The sequence below is a fragment of the Podarcis bocagei genome (assembly GCF_964188305.1).
Source record: "Podarcis bocagei genome assembly, chromosome: 3".
In the NCBI taxonomy this organism is placed as follows: domain Eukaryota; kingdom Metazoa; phylum Chordata; class Lepidosauria; order Squamata; family Lacertidae; genus Podarcis; species Podarcis bocagei.
The window spans coordinates 23,893,067-23,920,101 of record NC_138127.1 but is presented as its reverse complement, the minus strand read 5'-3'; the positions used below and the strand labels follow the sequence as shown (position 1 = coordinate 23,920,101).

General features: G+C 41.8%; 1 protein-coding gene and 1 pseudogene across 6 annotated transcripts in view; one reads left to right on the top strand and one right to left on the bottom strand.

Annotated features, from left to right (window-relative positions):
* KCNQ5 (potassium voltage-gated channel subfamily Q member 5) overlaps window positions 1-27,035 on the bottom strand; it is a 261,710-nt gene that overhangs the window by 44,764 nt on the left and 189,911 nt on the right. For 4 of the 5 annotated variants that reach the window (XM_081186923.1, XM_081186919.1, XM_081186920.1 and 1 more), the window contains exon 3: window positions 12,506-12,632. In XM_081186923.1, the coding sequence (XP_081043049.1) occupies window positions 12,506-12,632 (127 nt within the window). Of the gene's footprint in view, window positions 1-2,647; window positions 3,302-12,505; window positions 12,633-27,035 lie in introns of those variants that run through there. The other variant, XM_081186921.1, reaches the window with a different exon arrangement.
* Window positions 3,676-4,572, top strand: LOC308583155 (mpv17-like protein 2 pseudogene; annotated as a pseudogene). The gene has a single exon. The product of its transcript is annotated as a mpv17-like protein 2 pseudogene (transcript).

Sequence of the window (27,035 nt, the reverse complement as noted above, 5' to 3'; positions counted from 1 at the left end):
GTTAAAGAAACTGGATTTATCTGCTTAAAGCCAGTCAAGTTATGATTAATCATCACCTACTAGTAAAAAGTAATTGGCAAGATATCTTCAGGAAATTCTCTGAATAAATGGCTCTGTCTTGATTTTTGCAGATGTTGTCATTTTAGCCAAAAAGTCTCTTGAGTTCTCAAGAACATACACAATACTCTCTAGATGGAAATCCTGTTAATTATCAACATGGGAAATATTAATTACCCAGCCTCTCCAGTTTTACAGTTTTGTTTCAAGTTGCAAGACAACTTAGTGTTTTATGATATAAGAAACTAAAGTGGCTTAGATTTCATAATAATCCTGAGTAACAACTTGGACTGGGATGTGAAAATTGATTTGAGCTATTGCTGTGCAATACGATAATAGTGTTCTCTGGTAGCAAAAATTCGGGTGGTGGGGAAGGGTGCTATATTTGAATTACCTACTCAATGGGAATTTTTGGAATGCATCTCTTAGGACTCAATGCACTTCAAACTACCTTTAATCATGTGGAAGAAAGCAATTTCAAGAGGCCATTACCCCAAATATTATTGCTTTTTGGTCCGTCTCCCCCAAATGGGGACAGCTATTCACCTTGGTTTGTAAGTCATCATAGTCCTACTCAGAGTAAATCCATGCCCATTAATTCCAATGCCTCTACCCCTGAGTATGATTCACAACCCTTTGTGTTAAACTGAATTGGCTAAAATAAATAATCCAGGATAGAAAGAAGCCTTAGGAGTCCACAAAATTGCCATGTATGCTGGTAAGCAGATGGTCTTTTCCCTCCCGACAGCAGCCTCACACAACTCATGGGATCCTATTACAGAGCCCTCAAATTTTTTGTAACCAAACTTGCTTTAAAATAGGGGTGGAGAACATTTTTCACTCAAGGGCCTCATTTTGCTCTGGGCAACCTTCTCGAGATCACATGCCAGTGGTGGGCAGGGCCAGAGGCAAAAGTATAATATAGTTTTGTGTAGTACAATTCCACACACACACACACATTGCCCTGCCCACTATCTAGACAAGCAAGAAGCATGTTCAGAGTTCAAGGACACATTCCAGCCGGACAAAAACACTTGAGGTGTGAAGCAGGGCTAATGAGGGATGTGGCCTGGGGCCAGATAGAGAGGTCTGGGGGCCACATTCAGCATCCAGGCCTGAGGTTTCCCAGCTCTGCTTTAACATATAGCAAGTCCCCATCCTGCCAGATGGAATTCAAAGGCTTGCAAGGGGACATATTTATGGGAAGGCAAACTGGAGTAGCTCAGCAAATCTGAGGCAGTGGCAATGAGCATGCCCAGACACTGTGAGGACTGGGAATGTTTTGGAAGCTGAGCTCCAGCCAGGTCCCTCTTTCACTTTCAGTTGCTGAGTTCAACTGCTATCCCTTTGGCTCATGCATACAGGCAAATCCAGGAAAATCCAGCCTGTGGTACTTACTGACAACAAGCTTAGACACTTCTACTCAGAAGTAAATCCCACTGAGTGCAAAACAACAACAACAACAACAACAACAACTTTCCCCAGGTAGATGGATCTACTGGGTGTTCAGGAGAAGATGGGTGAGTTCTTGGGGCTGCCCTACCACTTAAAAAATTCCCTTAAAGCAAGTTCCCCTAAAGTCAACCTCAGTCCTGCAGTTGCAAGGAGGCAGCCTGACAAAGTAAGGCAAATCTTCCTCGCCCCATTCCCTCAGGCTTTTCCCTCACCTTTCCTGACAGAGAGAAGAAAGAAGGACAGGAGATATTATTCTCCCCAGCTTAAGCACTGTCATAAACACCTCCGAGTGTGCATATGCGGATGTTAGTGACTCAGAGGATTGCATACTCCTATGCTGTAGCAAGCTGGCCCAACAAAATACTTAACTGCCTCAGTTGTATCTCTTATTCTGATATTAAAATAGTGAAATATATGCTTATACCAACCAAACACTACATGCATTTTCAGGTACATATTTACAAAAATACACACAGGATGATATCCAACAAAGCCATACTCAGATTCATGAGTATCAATGGACCTACTTTAAGGTATTTTAAGTTATGTGGAATATGAAACATCCATGAATAGGTCATTTCCCACCTGCATTGCTGCAGCATGTTACATAGAACTGGGTGGGAAACCATTTTCTGCCTGAAGGATGCATACCTTTGTGGCCACATCCCAATGCAGGGCACAGCCAGAAGCAAACATAGGCGTGGCAGGAGACAAAAAGTAGTTAGAATAATGGATGTTATTCTTACCTGTGTATAATAGACTAAATCCCAGATTTGTCTGCCAGGCCCCACCCTTGCTCTTTAATTCTTGAAAGCTCTAGCTAGCAAAGGAATTCTGTAGCCCATCTATCAACGTTGGCTCTTCTATTTTCCAAACGCCTTCCAAGCCCAATTCACTTTGCTGCATGTGGCAGGACAGAATTTCAAACAAATACATGCCCTCCGAAGCCCACATGTTCACACTCCTGTCTCAGCTATGTCTATGCTGGCTTGGTCATGCCCACAGAATGGAAGATGGCTGGGTTCCCAAGAACATGCTCTACAGTGAGCTGGCTTCAGGTACCAGGCCTGTTGGCAGACCAACTCCGTGCTATAAAGAGGTCTGCAAATGTGACATGAAGGCTGGCAACACCAACCTTGCCACGCGGGAATCCCTTGTGGACAACTGCGGTGCCTGGAGACAGACAGGTTGCGTATCCATAGCAGGGACCAGAGGCAAAATGACTGCTGGGAGGAGCACAGAGAGAGGAAACGCCATGGTGCATCTGCAGAAGCACAATTGTACGCCTTCGTCTGCCCCAGCTGCAACAAAACTTGTCTCTTCCGCATCGGTCTCTGCAGCCACAGCAGACGCTGCAACCTTCCAACAGCTTGACCTCACTCCCAAAGGTGCACTCTTCCATTGCCGCCCCCCCCCATGGCAAATGTTATTTTCTTTAAAACTGTAAATGGCTCTGCTTATTTTGCATTTGAAGGAATGCATTTTACTGTATGTACGTTCCAATCCTCCTCCAGAACTGAAAGTGAGAACCACTCCTTTATGAGGGTAAGATCACCTAAGGCCCACTGGGCTACTTCTCTTCTTTTTGGGGTGTGGAGGTGGGTAGAGAGGGGTTACACAACCACAAATGATTGTACAAATAAGCAGCAGCAGCCCAGTGGTCAGGGAAAAGAGGGAAAACATTTTTTCACCTGAAATAGCCAGGAAGTTCTGAAAACCTTTCCTAGCTATTTTCCAAATTATTGCAGTTGTTTTTAATGGTATGCTATTATATTGAATTTGAATCTCTAAAAACTTTGCTATAATTTGTTTTGTATAGGTCTTCATAATGAAAGCTGAAGGTTATTTGGCTTGTTTGTGATCGTAAGTTGTTTTGTATGCTTTCTTTAGTGGAAAAGCAACTACTTTATAGGTATCCTGTTCAAGGTCATCAATCAAGGGCCCAATTAAGATAAAGTGCAATTACGTTATGTTGAAATAAAAAGGATGTAAGCAAAGTAAAAGTTTCCTTTCTTTGGATTGCTCATCTTAAGTGATGTAAGAAACAGCTATATTTACATGTACCTGTTCAGTTGATGCAATTTATTTTTCTGCTACGTGTGTGCAAGATGCTGAAGATCAGCCATGACATCATAATAAAGCACAAAAGTAAAATTCTTCACTAGAATACTATGATGTATTTCCTGTGACTCATCATACATGCCTGCTGTAACATCATTCTTCCTCAGGTCCTCACAATGAAATAATCCTCCTAAAAGCACAATGCAACCATCCCTGAAAAAGAATACCTTCAGTCCAGGAAAGGAAGGCTGAAAGTTCAGAAAAATGCTCTCAACATAGTTACCGGATCTGCATGCATTTGTTTCAGAGGAGAAAGAGGGGAAGATGCGGGCTCGTATTATACAACAGCTAGCCGCAATGGCCCGCTTCTATGCACCATTGTTTGGAGGGCGGAACCTTATCATTACCAATACAGTGAGTAGCGGTTTATTGCTGGGAATTGCAGATCTAGTCCAGCAGTCTTTGGAACGAAGGCAAAATCCCAAACACAAGTGGGATGTTGAACGTGCATCTCACATGTTTATAACGGGATGCACCATGGGACCGCCCCTACATTACTGGTACACCTTGGTAGACAAACTAACCCCGAGAAAAGGACTTGGACACATCAAAGTTGTCATCATCAAGGTAACAATAGATCAGCTTTTTGCTCCATTTTTCGGGTGCTGGTATTTCATGACAATGGGACTACTTCAAGGTCACACTGTGGCAGCCAGCTGGAAGGAATTCAAGGAGAAATTCCCGGAGTATTTCTTAGCAGAACTCACTGTGTGGCCAGCAGCTCAGATGGTCAATTTCCTATTTCTTGCCCCTCGCTATCGAGTGCTATTTGTGAATGTAGTGACCTTGGGGTGGAACATATATCTTTCATATCTCAAACACAGAAGTTGAGGACTGCAAGGAACTGGAAGCAGAAAAGTGAAGCACAAGTATACTTCTCTGGACTGAATGTGTTGGCTCAAAATACAAACAGATTTGATACTGCCCCCCCCCCTGGAATTTTATTGTTACAGTCTGTGCTTTTTTCTTTTTTTAGATAAAAAGGTGTCGGTACTCACCATGAAATTGGTACAGTAAATGCCACACTTTTAACATGTGGGGGGAAAGGCACTGCATACCCTGGAGTACCCCCAGAAAAAAAGCACTGGTTGCAGTCCTTTTCACAAAAAGCAAGTAGAATAATGTTTCCTATCCTAGTTTCCCCATGTATATATTTTTTAAATTAAACATAATTCATTTATTTCATAAAAATTATATACTGATTGATTGTAAAAAGAAAACCCTTAAAGATGGTTTACAAACAGAATAAAACGATAAAATCATCAGTAAAACCCATTAGAAACAACTATTCAAAATACTGTACACAAGACTAGGTTAAGAATCCAGTCCTAAACTGAGCAAGGGGCTCCCTTGTATTCTTTCATCTCAAAAAATTATCTGCCTTTTTCTAGCTATTAGCAACCGTTCAAAGACATTTACCTTAATTGATCATTTTTAAAATGTACAAGCACAGGAGAGGTTAAAAATCGAGAATGCAAGTGGTTGTATTGAAAGAAGCCCTCAGGAGAACGTTCCATCAGCCCAAGGATTTCTCCTTGTGAGGAAATGTTCTTCCCCTCTCCTCTCCCATCACCCCCTAAATCTCTTCCGGAGGTTCTCCCAACCTTCCAGAGCAGATTTGGAGATTGCTTGTGGCGCATGCGAGAGAGGGAAGTCCCCTTGAGCTGGCGCTAATCCTTGCGCTAGTGCAACAATTTACCGTATTTTTTGCCCCATAGGACGCACCGGCCCATAGGACGCATCAAGTTTTTTTGGGGGGGAAATAAAGGGGGAAAAATTTATTTCCTCCCCCAGGCGCTTGTGGGGCCGGCAGCGGGGAGAAGCGCTCTTCTCCCCGCAGCCCGCCTTCAGATCAGGTCCGGGGACAGCGGGAAGACGCGCTGCGCCTCCCAGCTGTCCCCGGAGCTTGTGGGGCAGGCAGCGGGGAAAAGCGCTCTTCTCCCCGCCGCCCGCCTTCAGATCAGGTCTGGGGACAGCGGGGAGACGCGCTGCGCCTCCCCACTGTCCCTGGAGCTTGCGGGGCTGGCGGCGGGGTCTCCCTGCCGTCAGCCTCCAAACCACTTCGGGAGACAGCGGGATGGCGGCGTTCCGCCTCCCTCTGTCCCCCGACCTTGTGGGGCTGGCGCTGGGGCTCTCCTGAAGCCTGGAGAGCGAGAGGGGTCGGTGCGCACCGACCCCTCTCGCTCTCCAGGCTTCAGCGAAAGCCTGCATTCGCCCCATAGGACGCACACACATTTCCCCTTCATTTTTGGAGGGGAAAAAATGCGTCCTATAGGGCGAAAAATACGGTAGTTGGAATACCACCCAGTTATTATTTCTGAGTAAACATACAGTGTAAAGGACTTAAATAATTGGGGGGGGGGTTGCCCCAGGAAATGTATACAGTTCAGAATTTTTCAGCCTAGACTGAGTCACAGGGCAAACATTTCAGATGCAAATGTCTCAGGAAACTGAAGCAAAGTGCAATAGAGCTTTGTTCGAGGAAACAGAGGGCTTATCCACCCACACTTTCCAGGCATAGGTCCTGCTTTAAAACTCTGTGTTTGAGCTGTTTTGTCGGCCACACCCCCCCCCCCAGTTTTCCCCACAAAAACTCATGCTTTATTGCTCAATTGCAGCAACTGTCAATTTGGGTTTCCCATGGATTGACAATTGCTCTACTCTGATTGGGCGCCAAAGAGCAGGTTTTTGCAGGGAAAGTTCCAGAGCCAAAAAGAAAAAGGCGCCAGGACATATAGCTTTAAAGTGCAGTCCTTGCATGGAAAGAGCAGAGTAAATGTGGCTAAGCCCTAATTCAGGGATCAGCAAGGTTTATCTTGCCTGGGCTGGATTGGTCCCACGGAGATCATTCCATGGGCCGGACCACGTGCGTGCGTGAGCATACCTGCTCGCGATTTTTGGCACCTGTGCAGACCCGGTTTTTGGCGCTGCAGAAGCGAGTCCCCACGCCGCGCAGCACGTGAGTGGGCAGCTCGGTTTGGGGGCGGCTTGTGGGCCGGTCAAACGACCTCCACGGGCCGTATCGCCGACCATGGGCCTAATTCATGTTTGCTCGGTTTATGCAGCTCGGTCTCCTCCTCTGGCTTGGGGACATACTACAAATTATTCTTTCCAGATTTGAACTACTAACACTGCAGTCCAAACCCCCTTTTTGTGGGACTGCACAGGGTTGGGTTGGGCAGAAATGTCCCTCTGATCACCCATGCTGACTCCCACCCAGAGAGAGATGCCAGCATCACTCAGCTAGTGTGGAGCTCCCCATTTTGCCTGCCGCATGTGCAGGTAAGAGTACCATTGGCAGGGTCCCCACTATCAACAGCCTATTGAAATCACTGAAATGGGTATTCAAGGATCAGAGAGGGGCTGAGCCAGGCCAGTATCCACTGAATGCTGAGCTGGCCCTGCTGCCATCACATGACGGCATTGAGCCCAATTGCCAAAGCAAATCCACAGCAATTTGGCTGCCCACTACATTCTGCCCTGGTGGGAGCAGCATGGCAGTCCCATTACGCCTGGCCAGAGCCTGGATTGCACCCTTACTCTTGATTTAGGAAGCAGATTTTGGGGTATAAATGGGGTAATTAAAATGGCCAATGATGTAGTTTATTGTTCTGTGCTTGCCACTGGGGAACAGAATTTTGAGTTTCTGACTCAAGCACCAAAACATCTTGGATCATCTCTGCCTCCAGCTGCTTATTTCTTCATGAACAGCCCCGTGTTGGTGAGAGCATCAGAGCTGCTTACATTCTTCTCTTGCCCACTTCCAATCTGTTTCAATTGTGCAACTGCACAGGAGATAGTCCTGGTGGATTGTTCTCACAAGCTGAAGTTGCTGTTGTTGCTTTAATTTAATTTGGGGAGCATTAAAGGAATGGAATAAAGAATAATCGCTTGTCACAAGATAACGCATTTCTTTCATAAACAAGAAACCCACAACATGACTCAACAATCAGTAAGAAGGAAGGAACAGAAGGCAGGGAATGAACAGCCTCAAGGACCTCACAGCTGGATCCTCCTACAGCAGGATGATTTCTCCAGCTTCATACTGACATGATTGGTACGCTGGCTGGTTCTCAAATGCCCTCTTGTCCTGAAGGTATGGCCCAGAACTGAATTAGTTCTGGTGAGGGCTTGCAGGTCTCCACAGATCAGAGGTAAAACACACACCTGAAGGATTAAAGAATGGCTTGCTAATAGCTTACAAAACAGATTAATGTGCAGTGATGCATGCCTTTAGCATAGGACCAAGCAGAACTGCCATGCAGACTAATTTGCTAAACAGAAGTACTGGCTTAGGTTGAAATTACTATACTCTGGTGGACTCATAAGTAATGCAGAAGAGAGAGTGTGGGAAAAAAGACCCTCTGAATGTACCCTCTGCAAGAAATTTGCAGACAGCAACAGCTTCTGTAGTAGTTTGCTGGTGGGCTGCTTGAGTCCACTGTAAGGCACTGACTGGTACATAGGGTTGGGGGGACCTGGAACCTGAGACTCTTACTAAAGAGCTTTACTACATAGCAGACTAAAGGTATGGTGTGTGTGTGTGTTGATGTGCACTAGCTGCGAAGATAGCATCACTCAGTGTGGGGCACTAGCATCATGGCTGGTGCTGCTACCACTTAACAGTAGTAAACTCAGCCCCAGGAACAAACCCGCTGTGCCTCAACCTCTCAAGGGCATCCAGTGTCCTCCCCCCTTCAGTGGTGCTTTGTTGTTGCACTATCATATAAGCCACCTGTGTCCACATTGACCTCCCCACCTGGTTACTATAGCAGCTGACCTAGGAAATGTGCGCTTGGACACAAATGCAAGCAATTGAAAGGCATAATAATATTAGCAGCAAACATGCCAGCTGTTTTAATATCAGGTGGTGCAAGTAGGGGATGATAGCAAGAAGTTGGGAATGTGGTTAAAGCGCCCATGTTAAAATAAAGCACCCAGCATCATAATCATAAGCTTTTAAGAAGAGTTCTCTCGTGCCATTCTGCTATTATAAATGCATGAATGCTGCTGCTCAAACTTATAAGTTCATCTATTGTGATCTGAAAAGGTAACAATTGTCTAGTGAGGTATAAAGAGGGGGGGGCAGGGGGCGGAGAACCACCTTTCCCATATACACATAACCTCTAATGGAATTTTCTAATTAGCTACAACAATTCTGTCAGTAGAGAAGACTTTAAATTCACACAATTGTTTAAAAAAAAGGGGGGAATGCTACACTTGCTTAAACAAAGCCTGACACTCAAAACTGAATGTATCATGCTTTTAATTAGAAATTAATATTTCAATTAATTTAGCATCGGCATGAGCAAGGTAAGAGAGAGGCTCATTTGTAGCCTTGTCTGTGTCAGGCATGTTCATATTTAATCTATTTTGTTTATTACATCTGCATTCCCGCAGCTGCCTCCAAGAACAGCTAGGAATGGTTGTCCCTCATTTTGTCTGTTGAGGAAGGTTAGGCTCCCCAATCTTAGCATTCCACTTTGGATCAGCCCTTGCACAGATATAGGAAGTCCTTCTGTTCATGGAAGGCCGCCTTATGAAGGGCTATCTGTGATCTAGTGGATAATTCTGCTCAGGAATTTCTGGACTGAACCCTTTAAACGACTGCACACCAGCTACTAAGTGAGAGAGATATAACGTGGAAAACTATAAATCGCCAAGGAAGGGACTTAGGCAGAAATTCAGAACGAGTGAAATTGATGCTTATGCTGCTCTTAGCTGGATTGTGGCCTAAGTGTGCAAATCAACAAAACATTTGCTCCAGAATAATTTTGCTAAATTTAGTGGGACTACCCAGAAATGGAATGGTTATGGCTCTGCCTTCTTACAGTAACTAATAACAGTTCAGAACACTAGCCAAAAAATTCAGACTTGAGCAAAAAGTGGAATAAAAAAAGGCTCACAGGTACACATGGTCTTTCAAAATCACGGTTCCTTACCAATAAATTATAATCTGGGGTACAATCAAAGGTGCAGTCTTAACTATCTCATCAGAATCTCTCTCCCTGTTCTCAAATCCAGAAAACACGTTGATAGCAGCATTTTGCATCAGAAAATATGGCAAAGGAAAGAAACACTCTGAGGTTGATTGTAAAGGCAGATTATCATTTTATTTTCCAAAGTGATATAATGGAGGCATCATTGCCCATAGTGTGCCTGCTCACCCCACTGTTCTCTCTGTTCACAGGTTTTACAGAGACTTTTACAGGAAATGTTTCAAAAGCCTGTTCGATCAGAGATGATAACATACCCCATTTCTCACTCCCCCCCAACAACTGACCATCCTCGATCCCCCCATTTTTGCACACACATCCCACAAAGCATTTCCACCACGACTACACTAATGAGATATAGTATACACACTCTCCACCATACTGAGAAAACATCTTAATCCCTATTTTATTTTATTTTCATTTCATTTCCACCATGACTACACTAATGAGATATAGTATACACACTCTCCACCATACTGAGAAAACCTATTTTATTTTATTTTGTTCTTTGGTAGATTTACTGTGGGAGGGGATCATGGAAAATTGCTTCCTTTCCCATTCTACTAACAGAGCGATTCATGGGGCAAGGTCCTCGGCTCCACGATAGAACACATGCTTCAGATGCAGAAGATCCCAGGTTCAATACCTGACGCCTCTAGGTAGGGCTGGGAAGACCTCTTGTCTGAAACCCTGGAGAGCTACTGCCAATCATTGCCAACAGTACTGAGCTAGATAGATAATGAAGACTGAGGCATATGGATAATGAATACCGCACTGGGTAGTTTGAATTGGTATAAGGCAGCTCCCTATGTTCTATGAAGATTAAAGCCAAATGATAACCAATGCAACTAAGAGTGCTGATGGAGAGAGATTCCATTGTCCTGGTAAAATCTGGAATTTAAAGCCAATGAACCTAGAAGTCACAAATACTTGGGGTATTCACAGGCTGCTTGTGGAAATGAAATTATATACCATCTTATGTGCGATCTATGACATCAGTAATGACAACTATTTTATTTGTTTGTTTGTTTGATAAAAAATAACATTCCTCCCAATGAAGCCCTGGGCAGTAAACAATGAAACAATACGAGAAAAAAGCCCAGTTGAAGGCAAACTAAGTATCCTCACAACTTATAACCTAAAAATTGCCAGAAACAATATCCTTCAATCACCAAATGCCTGGGTGAACAGGGTTTTTTTTTAAAATAATAATAATAATAATAATGTTTTATTTCAAAAATGTAGAAACAACAACTAAATAAAGTTACATCTTGTAATTACTAGCAGAAGCTAATGCATTTAACATACCTTTCTTCTTTATGTGTAGGTAAGCATTTATGGAAGATCCACTGCAACTTGGGGATTTTCTGTATAGTTCTTCATAATATTACAGTACTTAGTCTCTTTTCCATAATCTGAGGAAAGGCTTTAATAAATGTTGATGTATATGTCCCTGATGTGTATATGATAAAAAAATCGTATCACACTATATAAAAAATCAAACGTTTTTGCTTTAGCTTTTTATTTTGCCAACATTTCAATGTCAGAAGTTCTGAAATTGTCCAAATGTTGGCTACTACCCTAAGAGCAGGCATCAACAGAGATACTATTAATTTCTTAGATGCCACTTTCTCATTTTGTTCCTTCCATACCTAATGCTGGTGTGACATATATAGTCTGAAGGGGAGTATTTTGCCCCTGAAAAGTCCCCAAGCCAGAGGAGGAAACAGATCTGCATAAACTGAACAAACATGAATTAATCTCCTTGAATGAATCTCTCTTGCATGACATTCATGTTTCCTGGGACATTCAATTCTGAAATATTTGCTCTATGGCTAGGCGAGGCTAAAAACAAAGTTGTGTGCATTGCTTTGGTGCACTGCTTCAAAGCACTGAGTAGGGAGGGCTCTTTGCAAGGGACAAAGGGCTTTACAAGAGCTCTACTTGGCCCTTTGCAAGCTCCTTCAAGGGTCAGCTGGCTTCGGAGTTGCCTAGGGGGAACTTTGTAGCACGGCCAATCCCAGAGTGTTGAACTCCGTGCCTATCAGCTAAAAGGTGCTGACTTCAAGCTCCACTTTCTGCTGGAATTGGCTGCACAATGGAGATCCCCATGGAAACACTGATCCCAGGTGGTTTGTTCTTAGTGCCAGTTCAGCAAGCCTCTCTTGCCAATGCACAACCAGGAGCACACTTTGAAGCAGGACCTACTTTTACATTTGGGAGCCCATTTCTTTTATCATATCTTGATATGGTGGTAGTGTTCCTGCTGTGACCCACCTTGGATCAGGCTGTGGGTCCCAACTCATAAGCTGAAGACCAATGTGATGTCAGATGCAGGGCAGGTGGGTGCTGTTTGGGGGGGAACGACCTCGTAGGCCAAATATTTCTTGTAAACAGCTTAGACGCTCTATTCCAATCAAGTGGTATATAAATGTTGTTGAATAAAACAAATGCTGGGTTAAGTTAGGCCTGCAGGATGAAGGTTCCCCCCACCATCATTAAGAGATCATGGAGAACCAATAGAGTTGCATTCCCGTGTCTCTGATCAACGTCATTGATCAGGGTGACCAAGACTGTTTTGGTGCTAAAATTGTGACTGAAACCAGGCTGAAACATGACTAGATAACCTGCTTCTTCCAGGTATACCTGCAGGGGTGTCTGCAGGCCACCATAATCTATCTGACCAGATGCATATATTAATTCCAGGGCAAGATTTTTTTCTTTTCTATTAGTGATTATGGACAATCCATGTACCCATCAAAGGCATAGCCAAATGTAATCTAGGATCTGAATTAAAAATAATACCCAGTGGAGTCCTATCCTTCTGTGACAATGCTGTAATTCATAACAAGGTTAGCCATGGTTAAAAAACTTACCTATTACACAGAATGGTTTCCTTGCAAATCTCAGCCTTCCCTGCCATCCACGGTACCGACAACAGCAGCCAGCAGACCAGATGCGCATGATAAACTCCAAACCAAAGACAACAATCATGACAGACTCCTAAAGGGGGGGGGGACAACAAATAACAAATACAGCCAGTGAAGTCAGCAGTACAGAAAACAGAAGCAAATACTTGTCAGTATTGGCTTAATTCAATTTCAAGAAGCTGAAATATAATTGGGTTTTTGTGAAATCTAAAGGATTGCATTGCATGTGACATCAAAAGCTTTAAAAAAGATTGAATTTTCATATAACACAAGGGAGAAGATTGCAAAAAAAAAACCCAAAAAACCCACCACCCCAACTCTCTACACATAGAAAAGTAGCTCCTCTGGGAGATGGCACACCTGGAACATTTCTCTCTTATATGCTTTTGTTTTCTACGGACAGGTAGCACTTGCATGGGATTGTGCAGATTGTACTGTGTTGAACCGTCTTTTTCACCTCTACAACTAACAGCAGCTTGGGGAGGAGCAATATAAGGTGGGGAAATGACATGGGGTGCATGTTTTAGGATGAACCTTTTTACCAACCACCATATGGCCCATTTTAAAATTCTGCCTTCCCCGTACTTCTGCTTTTCATCAAATAAAAAGATGCCAGATTATCCAAACATAAATCTCCAATGTCAAGTTGAAGTCAATTTTTCTTTCTTTCTCTCCAGAGAATTGAATATGGGATGCTGCTTCAGAGGTCACTGCTTGCATGAACATCGCCCACCTCCGATTGTACAGTGGTCTCTGATCAAACAGGTTGTGCAGGCTGCAATTCCCATCATCCCTGACCACTGGTCCTGCTAGCTAGGGATCATGGGAGTTGTAGGCCAAAAACATCTGGAGGGCAGAGTTTGAGGAAGCCTGCTGTAGTGCGTGAGAAGGGAGGAGGGAGTGCACATGCCACATTCCTAGTCCTCCCCTCCATGGGAAACAGTTACGCTATCGTGCCACCTTTAAATCACTTTAAAATTGTTGACTCCGGACTCAGGACCTATGCAGCTGCCATTTGATGGAGACTTACTCCAATCAAGCATGTTTCTGAAGCATTCTAAAACCATTTTCATTTGACCATGCTTTTGATGATCTGTGTAGGTAGGATTTTAATACGTGTGTGTGTTTGTGGGCGTGCGCACACACGCACACACACAGAGTTACTTGCCCCAAGGCCTCACAATAGTCAGGGTCAGAACAAGTATATTCAAAACAGATGTACAGTGACACAACTTCCAACAGAAATCAGCTTCCAGGTTATCAGCATTACACTTGTGTTGGTTTGAAATGATTGAGGGTTCGTGAGCTAGCTTCAGCGGACAAAAGTACTTGAAAAAGCTTATTAAGCAGTTTGTCAAAGAAACAGAGGGTAAGATTTATGTTTTATTTGGCAGATGAAAACATTTCCATGTCCAGGATAAAGCTGTTCTGTATCAGATGGCTAATTTGTTATCCTTACAGGATGGGGACTGCTGTAGGGCCACATTAGTAAGCAAGCATGAAAAATATATTGAGCACAGGAATTATCGGCAAAGAAAGTGGTGACCCACCTTTTAACACCCCCCCCCCGCTCAATACATCATTTTACTCTGTAAGAAACCACACTTCCTTAATCAGTCAACTGAAGGCAGTCATCTACTGCTAAACAGGCTACCTTTTGCAAGCACCGCTTATTTGTTGATTAGAGAATAATGACGGCCAGCTAATTTATTAAAACATAGCTATTAGCTGCATAGCATTTTCCCACTGAAGTGCTTTAAAGCCTACTTTGTTTAGTGCTTCTACCTTCTGAAGCGTCTGACCAGGCATAGGCAAACTCCGGCCCTCCAGACGTTTGGGACTACAATTCCCATCATCCCTGACCACTGGTTCTGTTAGCTAGGGATGATGGGAATTGTAGTCCCAAACATCTGGAGGGTCGGAGTTTGCCTATGCCTGCTTCTGACATTGGTTGGCTAAGCTCAGGGATGGAGACCATCCCTTTCTGTAAACTACGTTGAGGTTTTTCTGTACAATCAAGCAGTACATAAATTTTACGAAATAAAATAAAAATCAAGCTGGGGACTGAATGCTGCCCAATAGGCCTCTCTATCTGACTCTCATAAATCTCCCCAGGCCACATCTCCTCTCCCCAAACCGCACTCCTTTCTGGCTCTTCCAGTACTTTTGCCTGGTTGGAAAGTTTCCTTGAGTAGTGACAATGCCTCTTGTCTGCATAGATGGAGAGATGTGGGGGGCTGTAGAAATGTCTCACATTTGCCTGGCTGGAATGTAGCCTACTCTACAGAGAAGACTCACATATGCTGTCCCACCCATTTCGTTCGTCTGGTCCCACCCACATTGGGCAGCCCCACAAGGGAATGCAGTCTGCAGGTTGAAAAAGGCTCCCCCCTTGCTGGCTGAGCTGGAGCAAATAAGAGTCCAACTCACATTAAAAACTGTCCAGAATTGATGACATTACACTGCATCGGAGACAGGAAACTGGAGCAAGGACAGGTGCAAAGAAATCTCCTAACGAAGCACAGGAGGGACTGGATGTTATTGGAAAGGGAGAAAAAAGATTGCTGGAGGAAATTGGGCAAGGCAGGCAATTGGCTAAAAATAGGTGCCTAAGGAAACTATGGCTCGTGGTGAGATAGAACTGAAGAAAGGAGATGTCAAGGAGAAAGCGGAACCAAAGCAGAACCTCTCATGGGGCCCAGGAACAGACTGGGATGTGCACTATTGGCAGGGAAGGAAATGGGCAAGCAAGGGAGGATTGGGGAATTGGGATTAGGGAGTCCATGAGCTTCAGCGGGACTCAGAAATCACAGGCTTTTTGCTGCCTTTAAGCAACTCTGAAGCTCAGTGTGTTCTCAGAGAGAAGGTACTGCCTTTGTCTGTTTAGTTAGAAGAGAAGTCTTGTCTTTGATGTTGTGCTCTGGGGCCCACAATTTAGGCAGGCTACCAAGTTCATTGGACTTTACTACAGTGGTACCTCGGGTTAAGAACTTAATTTGTTCCAGAGGTCCGTTCTTAACCTGAAACGGTTCTTAACCTGAGGTGTGTTTTCGCTAATGGGGCCTCCTGCTGCCGCTGTGCTGCTGGCACACGATTTCCGTTCTTATCCTGGGGCAAAGTTCTTAACCTGGAGCAACCACTTCCTGGTTAGCGTAGTTTGTAACCCGAAGCATCTGTAACCCGAGGTACCACTGTACCTTGCAATTGCTGTCATTTTAGTGATGAGGCTCATATACTTTACTAAACTGTTTTTAGAAACTCTATAGGTTCCCATTCACGATAGATACAAAATAAGGAAAAGTCATTATCAAGTTCCCAGAAATGCTTTTTAAGAAGCCAAAGTGAACAATGCACATGATCGTTGAGAAGTTTCTTTTTAAAACTTGCACCCATTAGGCCAGCCTAAGCTATTTATATGGCAGCAGTAACATCACATCTAGATGATTTATTAGATTAAGCAAATATATGGAAAAGCACTAGAAATGGAATCTATCTAGCAGTAAATATTCTCAACAATATCTGACATGTCAAATGATCTTGTCATCTTCAATTGTAGGATTGGAATGAAACAAATATGACTTAAATGGGTAAGTGACACATTCACAGTGCCTACATTGAAGCAAATGGAATATATTCCAGCACACTGGAATCCCAGTAAAATACCCTTTGCTGAGTCACTTCACAGAAGCACAGAATCCTAGAATTAATCCTATAAAGCAAGTTTACATGCTCAATGTGTACTCTCTGATTCGGAGTTTCATAGGTTCTCTGATATATGAAGTTCTCATGTGAGCAAATTTCACCATTCATATAAGTGGAAGAGGCACCTTTTGAAAAGGTAGAATTTTTGCTCTGTCAAAATGAACAGGGACCTCCTTGTAGAAAAGGAAAATGCTTTGGAGCTCCTGTGCTTGCAAGAAAGAGCTAGATTAAGGAGACCGTGCAAACAGCCACATGGGGAGGAATCCTCTTCCATAGAAAAGTATGAGTCAGTTTTAAATTCTAGTAATAACACAGCATATATTTTAGAATCCATGTCATAAACTACTAGGACATCTCAACCAGGAATGCTAAAAGTGAAATTAATCCCTAAATGCTTCCTACTGTTTGTTTTTTCTTAGACTAATACCCAAGATATTTGTAAAGAGTAAGAAACAGTGTACTCATATATACTGTTAACATCCAGCCTTTCAGTTTAGGATGTATAATCTGTACTAATATTAGGACGTATCATTTGCAGAGCTTGCCACTAAGCAAATGTGTACTGAGCAAATGTATTGAGGAAATTCTCCCTCAAGTCTGATACTGGTTTGTTTTAAGGCAGCCTGGAGCTAGAGTTCCCATTTCAGCTTCTCTACTACATTACTGGAGTCAAGATTCTTATTTTGCATAAACATACATGTTAATTTTAAAAAGTGAGACACACACACCTTTAGCTTCACACTAACCTAGAAAAATAGCAAACACCAAAGCCCCTTACTTAATTGCATCAAAGTAAATTCAACTTAAAAGAAAGATTTTATCAAATAACTAAAAGAAATGAAGGAAGAAAATTGGCAGGTGCATGGGAGTTATCTAATGTTTTGCACAGTGTGACATGGCCAGAAATTGTGGTTGGGTTTCTTTTAGCACAGTGAGTTCCTGGGTCTTAGAGACAATTCCATTTCCATTAGGCTAAGGTGGCTAGCCGAACAAAGCTAGAGGAAACAGAAATGTATGTAGACATTGTGGGATAACCCACCTCATATAACAAACATGCTTAGGTCTAATTAATACATGAAGAGGTTAATACCACAGAGTAAGCTGTCCTGCCAGGCTTAGCTATATACTTCCCACACCTTGGGAGGAACTAGTTGATCAACCTTTCTTCTCTTCCATTCTGCCTGATAAGCTCAGCATATGAAGAGGTTTGAGCTGGTTGCTCCAGCTCAACTGCAGGCTCTCATCAGCAACTCTTGAGACCTACAGCAAACCTTTATGGAACTAAAATATCCACCTGATGAAGTTAAACAATGGATCAACAAAGCCAGACTGATACCCAGAGAGAACTTGATGCAAGACAGATCCAAAAAAGAAAACAACAGAACACCACTAGTAATTACATACAGCCCTCAAGTTAAAAAACTTCAATGCATCATCAGAGATTTACAACATCTCCTAAACAATGACAGTTCTCTTTCTCATGCTCTGGGAGGAAGACCTTTCATCGCCTACAGACAGCCACCCAATCTTAAACAACTCCTCACCCACAATAATACAACAACCAAACTTAACATGGAAACTGGTACCAGAGCCTGCAATAAACCCAGATGCCAACTTTGCTGCCACATACACCCAGACAACACCATCACTGGACCCAACAGTTTTTAGGTTTTTAAGAAGAGTCTTTTTAACTATCTTTTTAAAGAATTGTTTTAATTTATTTTGACTACGGCAGACCAACACGGCTACCAACTTGAATCTTGAGTTCCTATACAAGTAATCTAGGAACTTTTACCACTTTGCAACTAAGCTAAGTTTTACTGCCTGTGCAACTTTCTGAAGCACATGTATCTGACTTTTGGAGAGTTTGTACGTAAAGAATTTTTTTATTTACCAAATGTCCGGTCTTTTCCTATGCTGGGGGAATGGGGGAACACTGGATATAAACCTTTTAAGGGGGCATTTTGGAACTCAGTTGGAGGGGCATATTTTAAAGGTTGAACAGCCTATATTTTCACACTTTACTGCATATTTTGTGACTTCAAATCTCAGCAAAAAGTCCTTGATCCAAGGTTGGATCTTATGACCATTCCTCATAAGGCTTGGTTTCCAGATCCTTGATAATCTTGGTTGCCCTCCTCTGCACATGTTCCAGCTTGTCAATATTGTTATTAAATTGTGGCACTCAGAACTGGACACAGTACTCCAGGTGTGGTCTGACCAAGACAGTAGAGTGGGACTATTACTTCCCTTGGATACTATATTTCTGTTGATGTAGTCTACGATAGCATTAGCTTTTCTGCAGCTGAATCACACTGTTGATTCATGTTAAATTTGCAGTCTACTAACCTCTCTTGCAAGCCTGAACTCATTCTGAAATATAGCTTGCCTGATCTTCTCCCTGAAATGGTTAGCAACTCATGTATACTCTTCCTTTGAGATCTCTGCAATCTCCCCTTTCTTTCATTTGTTATATACACCAATTTTTTTTAGATGCCTTTCATTTTTTATTTCTTTTTGGAATTGTCTGTGTTGTCTAGCATTTGTGCCTTCAATATTTCACCTTTAAGAATCTCCCATCCATCTTTGACTTACTTCTCTTTCTGACTATGGGATCTCATCCAGTTGTCCCTTAAGCTTTTTGAAATCAAGTGCAGAGTGCATGTCTGACTACATTCAGCTTTCTCTTGCATATGAATAACTTCTTCCCAAGGTTCCCGATTACTTCCACCTTGTCGATCACTTCTTTCCTCTTGGTGAGGATGAGATCCAAAATAGATGATCCATTTGTTGTGTCTTCTGCCTTCTGGGAAATAAAGTTTGTCAGCAAGGCAATTGAAGAATTTGTTGGACCTTACATTCCTGGCAGAGTGTGAGTTCCAACAGATATCCGAACTAGGTTTTGAACTAAGCTAATTTGCATAAGATAATTTGTATTGGGAAAAGTTCTGTTTCTACTGGAATATTTTCTGATGCCCTTGAGAGTGATCTAATTTAGCAAGTTTATTTCCTTTTGTATTTAGTAAACAAAGCAAAAAACTTTGAAATCACCAAGCTTGCCATTATTATAGTTGTGTTTGGCACCCACTCATTGTTACTAATGAACATACGAAATTGATATTTTCCCCACCAAAAGTAAAGCACTGCAAAATCTCCCATTTTGGATTTTTTCCCCCTGTGGAAATTTTTCCACCACACATCGCTGAAACCGGGATCCCTTCATGGAAATGGATGGGACTCCCATGTAAGCATCAAGCATAAATGGAACCTTGGCTCTGATTGTGTTATCTTAAACTTGTGGGGCAAATCTAGCACTATTGTTTCTAATCAGACCATCCTAATTAAAGTAATCATGGAACTGTAGAACTGACATTAACTTAAACAGTGCTTGAGTAAGAATAAGAAACGTCAGACCAGCTAGTTCTCGATTATTATATAATTAGGTGTTTTATTTGTTAATTGAGCTTATTCTCATTTTATTATACTTATGCATTTCAGTAACTGCAGCTAGGTAATATGAGGGCTGCAAACTCTAATTGCTTTAATTGGAGGATTTGCACACAGGAGGTTTAAAACTGTGAATGGTAATTTTAATCAGTATGGGGAAAATTTAATTGGTAGGGTTAAGTGCAGTCCAGGTACCATATTATGTCTGGAATACTAGAACCGTGGTTCCCAACTTTTTTGGTATGGTAACCAACACTTGGTGGAGTGAGTCATTGATTTTTTGTCACATGAATTTTTAGATCTTCAGTAGCCATCAGCTTGTGGAAGACAGAAGTGCCTGACGTGCTCTGGTCCATGGGGTCATGAAGAGTCGGACACGACTAAACGACTAAACAACAACAACAGCCATCAGCTTGACTCATTGTAACTGTCTTGCTGGGGTTTTTTTGTTTTTGTTTTGCCTATTTCATAACCATTATGTGAGGCATCCAAGCTAAAACCTATTTAACAGATTACTGTTAAGTAGTTAACATATTAATTCATTGTTGAAATATTTATAGTACTCACCAAGTTATTCACAGGTTTCTTTTTATGGGAATTCAAGAACACTAATAACCTTATTGCAGGGTATTGCTTCATAAACTATAAAAATTATTCTTAAAACTTAAAGCAGTGTTAAATACAAAAATTATGAATAATGTCAATAGTTTATTCATCATAAAGTCTATGTTGGAAAGTATCAGTGGGATGACTAAGCTTGCCTTTTGTCAATGTAGGTCAGTGTGTGGTTTGATGGCTGTTAGACACAGATCCTTAGTAATAGTGTGCTACTTAATTTTGTTCTCATGCCTGTCATTGCTGAAAAACCTGTCTCTCGTAGACATGTACTACTAAACAGCAGCAGCATGGGTATTGCTTCATCAGCAAGCTTTGAAGGTCCTAACACATTGCAGCTCAATGCATTGTTCTTTTTGCACAAATGCAGCTTTGTGACATCAGTTTTGTAAATGGGTTTCACACCCAAACTTCTCTGTTTCTTCAGCACAAAAGTAGTAGACAAACCACGGCTAAGCAAACTTCACATCAGCCTTGGCTAAACTATTAACTAACCCTGGCAGCACATCTGGTGAGAGTTCGCCACAAGAGAAGATACTCCCTGTATGAGTACCTTGTGGTGAAGTGTCATTGGACCTGCCGTGATCCACCAGAGAGTGTCCCCCAAGTTTTAAAATGTAAGACTTTGTTTGGCAAGTGTCAGCACAGCATTCTAATACGCCAACCAAACAAAAAGTTGGAAGAGGTATAATTATACCAGTTAAGGCTTAGAAGCAATATGGTAATTGTTTTGGATTTGCTTATAAAACCCTTGACTCACATGCCCAGGCTTCACAACCTACTTGCAGGTCACGACAACAGGTCAGGCAGGCAGCACTGTACTAGGTGTGTTTCAAGCTAAGGTCAACTGCGAATGTAACATCACCCTCCAATTAATTAATGGAATTAACATCTTGTATTAAGGCCACAACATTTAATCAGATAATAACCTCCCAATTAATTTAGAGGGTGTTCCTGATTAACTTGACAACAGATTTGATTTGTTTTTAAAGTTCAATATTTTAATTTTTCAAAGCAGCCCATATGGCAGGCTCCATCTTAGAAGATGTAATATTCTTACGTGGGTCCCTTGTGCATCTACACAAAGGGTTGCACAGCTTCCTGTTCACTGTGCACAACAACAGGTGCCAAAGGAACAACTGAACAGTGGCTTCATTAAACAGAGAATGAACAGGACTAGCTCTGAGGCCAGTTTACCCAGAACTGAAGTGCTGGGGGGCTGAAAACACAAACACAACACAAATCCTACCCACCCAGCCACAGAAGAAGCTATGGTCAGTTTCTTTTAACCCTTTACACACCATATACCACAGAAGGACACATTCCTCCTTTTCTCACAAACAAGGGAGATGGTGCTTGCTTTGAAACCTGTGGGCACCATGTAAAATGAGGGTTTTTTTCGTTTTGTTAGAACTGTGGCTCATTTGCAAATATATTACTTTATCTTTTAAGCTTCACACACTTGAGAGATTTATTTGGGTGACAGCCCTAAAACACTTTCCACACTCCTATATCTCTTTATATTGTTTTGAGTTGGCTCTGGATATCTACGCACAACAATCTAGTGCAGAGCTTTCCAAATTGTGTGTCGCGACACGTTAGTGTGTTGGCTGCAGTGTGTGTGTGTTGTGCAAATACTCCCCGCGCTCCTCCCGGGGATGGAAATTGGTTCAACCTCCAATTTGCTAGTAAAACTGAATTACTGTGTTGCAAAATGATGCATGTCTAAAAAGTCACTAACATGAAAAGTTTGGAAAGCCCTGATCTAGTATCTAGGCAGCTGTTGCCAGGTCTATGCTCTATGGAGCAGTTGTAACAACCGGGAACCACTCCCCTTCCACTAGTTTTTGTGCCATCGCTCAACGGAGACTGCACTTACATGGCAACTTCCTTTGCTAATCCCATTTCAAACCCCTCCTGGTTCTAGAAGAATGATGCAAGAATGGTTGGGGAATCATCTGGCCCTTCACTTGCCTGATCTACCTCTTCTTCCGACCCATCTTGTGCTCCACCATTCAGCACTTAAGTTTCCCCTGCTTCCAACTCTTGTCCCCTGGCCGGAAGAGTTCCCCACAAATCACTGACCCCCCCTCTCCTGAATCAGACTCCAGCCCCCCTTCCAGTCCCTGGCACTGAAGAATATCTGGAAAAGCTGATGGACATAAAAGTGGCTGCCACACACACATCTCTTGAAAAGGGACTTTCATGGGTGGGAAGTGGTAGTTGAGTCCAATTTCCTGATGTTTGCGACAAAATGTACAGATTATATTCACCTTTGTTATGGGCAATGGGTGATACAGTACCTGTATATTTATTTGTGCCATCATGCATGGCATGAGTTGATGAGCTGCATACAGCTAAGCTCTACTTAGGGAAGAACTGAAGTTAGACTAATTTCAGTGGGACTGCATGATGGGTTCAGAGATCAATTAAACATATTCTCCTGACACCCAGCTACCACAGATTCTGGAAAGGAAATTTATGAACTTGACTGTATGATCATATTCATCAACTCATTTGTGTCTTTCTATTCAGCACTTCTGTTGATCTGAGCCGAAATAGTGCTTACAGACGTTAATAATCAAACTGTATGCATATGAAAGAATTGACACCTACTGATTTCAGGAAACAATAAGGCCATTTCTAAAGCTCCCAGAGCATTTTACATATGAATATGTCATTGCTGCTTTGCTAAAGAAAGCTGTGGGATTTCACAAAGTAACATCATGGGAGGGGAAGTTCTCTTGAATTGTGGTGCTAAGTAATGTGCTAATAGAAATCAAAGAGGTGGTCCAAGATCAGCTGCATTTAAGAATGTACTCAACTCTGCCACTGAAATCAACGGGACTTCTAAAGTACTAACTGGCTGGATTGTGTCCTTTGTGATTACTGTTATATTTCACATAGGCTATTGAAATGGCTTAAATTCCCTTGCTTCTCTGTTGGCTGAAACAATAAGTGCTTTCCTTTGGAAAGACATTAAAACTGCTAAAACTGTTGTTATTGTAGTTTCCTCATTAATTAACACCACTAATCATTAAAACTCTAAATAACCTTTGGTTAATTTGCAGAGTACATGCTGTGACCATCAAATTCCCATAGTTCCAGTCTGCTAGAGAATCAGAAGGCATATGGATAAAAAGTAGGGGGAGGGGGGGAACCCATTGACATAAATTCCCTAATCTCAGAAGAATCATGGTTGATTAGCTATGCAAAAATAAACCTGGCAGTGGAATGTAAAAAAAGATTAAAACAATCCATTTTCTGTTATGTTATCCACACTCTCACTTTTAATATGCACAGTTTTTGAGGCTGCCAACCAGTTCAAATATTTTTAGCTGACTAACCATTTAGGTTTAAATGTATTAATTATTATAATAGAATTTGCATTTTACTTAGATGCTGAATGTGAAATAACCTAATTATAAAATTAGTGAAACCAAAAGGGACTATTAGTCACAAAGTTTAGTTCTATTACATTTATCTGGGATTCTGAGTATTTCTTAGAGTGGCAGAAGGTGAAATTCAAAGTGTTGAAATGGGTGGTGCCCACATGATCCCAAGGCAGGATGGATGCGCAATGCAGATAGTTGGTGGTAACTATTTTGACACCACCGATGCATCTTTGGAAGGAACAGGGACTTGTGCTCACCAACCACCATCTCTTGCTGCTCTTGGATTGAGCCTCTGTCATTGACCATCTGTTAGCTTCCTAAATGACGTACAAGTGCGCAGATAGGCCACTTCTGCACTGGGTCATAATCAGCACTGCCATCTCTTATTCTGCTGATCATCTATGATGGAAGGGATGGAAGTGCCTGGATTAGTTTCTCCTGCCCTAAGCAGGTATTCAGTTCTGTCAGTGACGGCAGCACCAATAAATATGTTCAATGTTTTACAATGGCTGAAGAATTACTGTATCTAGATGCTGGGCGCATTTGATCCCTAAGTACAGCGATGACTATCTTCAGTATGGATTTACTGAAGGATCTGATTTATAACCAAAGTCCCTGTGTGTTTCATGTTGTGAAATTCTAGCTAATGAATCTATGAAGCCTGCTAATCTTCAACGTCATTTGGAGACAAAACACGCACGCTCCAAAAATAAATCAATGTTTTTTTGTGGAGTTGAAGAAGGGGCAAAAAAACCATAGGAAAAAACCTTCGAGTTCTCAGGAGAATGCAACCTTAGCTTCTTATGTGGCACAAATCATTGGCAAAGCAGGAAAGGATCATATTCTAGGCGAGGAAGTGATTCTCCCTGCTTGTGTAGCTAAATGCAAATGAGTACTTGGTGAGTCGGGAGGCTAGGGAAATCAACACATCACCTCCTTCGAGCAACATTGTGAAATGAAGAATATGTCTAATGATGTCTAATGTCTAATGATATAAAACAGACTCTCACTTTAAGGGTCCAGACTTGCAACTTCTTTCCATTGCAAACTGATGAAACCACTGGTATTACAAACAAAGCTATCATGCCTTTGTACACTATGTATGGGAAGAAAAATATATGGAGGATTTTTTTACTTTCATGTGAACTTGCACACACTACAATCGAGTGCATGTTTAAATCCCTAAGTGGGTTTTGTTGTTGTTGTTGTTTGTTTTTTGTTGTTGCAAAGAACCACATTTCATGGGAGAAATGTGTGTGTCTGACAACAGATGGTGCTTGTGCTATGTCAGGGAAAATCAGTGGACTTGTTCATCCGTGGTGAAGTATGACTTTTCCTGACAGATTCAAACTTTTCATGTGGTCAGTTGAACAACTTTGAGTGGTTGTGTTTGGTAGCCTACTTAGCAATGTTTTCACCTACTTGAACACTCTCAACACAAGCCTTCAAGGTAGTGATGTGTATATTTTTTACACTGAAGATAAGATTGAGGCAGTGATTTAAAAAATATGGTTAAGGGAAAGCCAGGTAGAAGGTGGTAGCCTTACTAACATCCAAACATTGGAGACATTTCTGGAGTCCACTGAGAAAGAATTGATACCAGAAGTAAAAAATAACACCAATGAGCACCTGCGTGATTTAGTATGACTAGCTTCAGATATTACTTTCCTGCACCAAATCCTGAATACTCATGGATAAGGAATCCTTTTTAATGTGGTGACGTACAACTAACAACTCTATCTGTGGAAGATACACTTGTTGATGTGACTTGTGACAGTTCATCGAAATAATTTTTCTAAGAATGTAGACTAGCTCATCCTGGGTGAAGGTTTTTCCTGATTATAAGTAGGTGAAAAAACTTTGAAACATCTAGTTTCATTCTGTTCCACATATCTTTGTGAACAAACATTTTGGACATTTTGTTATACAAAGAATAAGCAAAGAAATTGGCTCAATGTTAATCTAGATTTGAGATTAAAAGTAGGAAATACTGAACTGGAAGTAGAAGGGATTGTTTGGGACTAAAAAAGGCATGATTTCTCCCAACACATATAGGTTTAGTAGCTGCTAGATATATCCTAATTTGTTAACTCGTAATGCATGTTAGTAAAATTAAATTCATCTCCCCCCCCCCGCACTAAATCATTGTCATTTGTGTGAGTAATATACTAAAAAACACTGCCCATAAAAATTGTGATAACTAAAATCCATTGCTTTTTAGGGACTACCCCACACTTGCTCCAAAAATTTGCTTCGCACAAAGATTTCAAAAGTAGAGGGTCCATGCCTTGGCTTTTGAAAAACAAGGGGTCTGTAGTACTTAGCTAATTGAGAAACATGGATCTTGATAACTCTTACCTACTCAATAGTGTGGAAAAGCTCGAATCTGTTTTATGAATTATCTGTAGGAAAGATATCAAAAACTGGAAAGTGATTCACTCTCCTCAAACCACATGCTAACCCCTACATCAGTAATTTCTCTTTACCTTCTCACTGATTTTACATGGCATGCTGTTTACTGAAGGCTGCTCTGACATTGTGCTCCTCCTGAAAAAAGCTTGTCACTTGATTTTTAAAATGTTAAAATTTAACTGCTAAGTTTTACCTGCTTCTAATTCATATTAAGTAGGTGATTAATATGTTGTATTATATATACTTCAAGAGAACAATGCCTTGGATAAATAAGGATGACTCACATTTCAACTATAAGAGGAAAGAACTCAGAGACAATGATTTTAAAACAGAGGGAACACAGAGTTAATGTTGAATTCTATCCAGCTGGATTTCTAACAGTAGGAAAAGTGGGGTCATAAATTTTAAAAACACAAAAATTTGGAAGAGATTTATAAATGGAACATAAATCACTACCAATAAATTCCCAAGAGTTCCTAGTAGAATATCTCATAAACATCCAAGCAATCCATTCCTATGTTTACTCAGAAGTAAGACTATCCGAGGCTTTCAGGGCTACTTAATTCCAGATAAACATGCTTAGATTCCAGTCTTGTCTTGGAAAGTGAGGGTGTAATTCTCAAATCCCCTGCACCAGAGCTATGCTCCCATCAAGGCCGTCAGAAGAGGCATATGAGGCAAACCAGACCAGGGAAGAAGGGGTGAGTGAAGATCTACATCAAGAGCAAGGGGTGGAAGAGAGAGAGATAAAGATCTACATTAGGAACAAGGCTGAGAAGACACCAGCAGTGGTTCCTATTTGCCAAGAGGACTTCTGAAGTGGTGGCATGGTGAGGGCTGCCAAGGAGATCTGGCCTCCAAGGAGCATGCTGCAGCTGTTGCTACCACCAGATCTACTGCCCCTA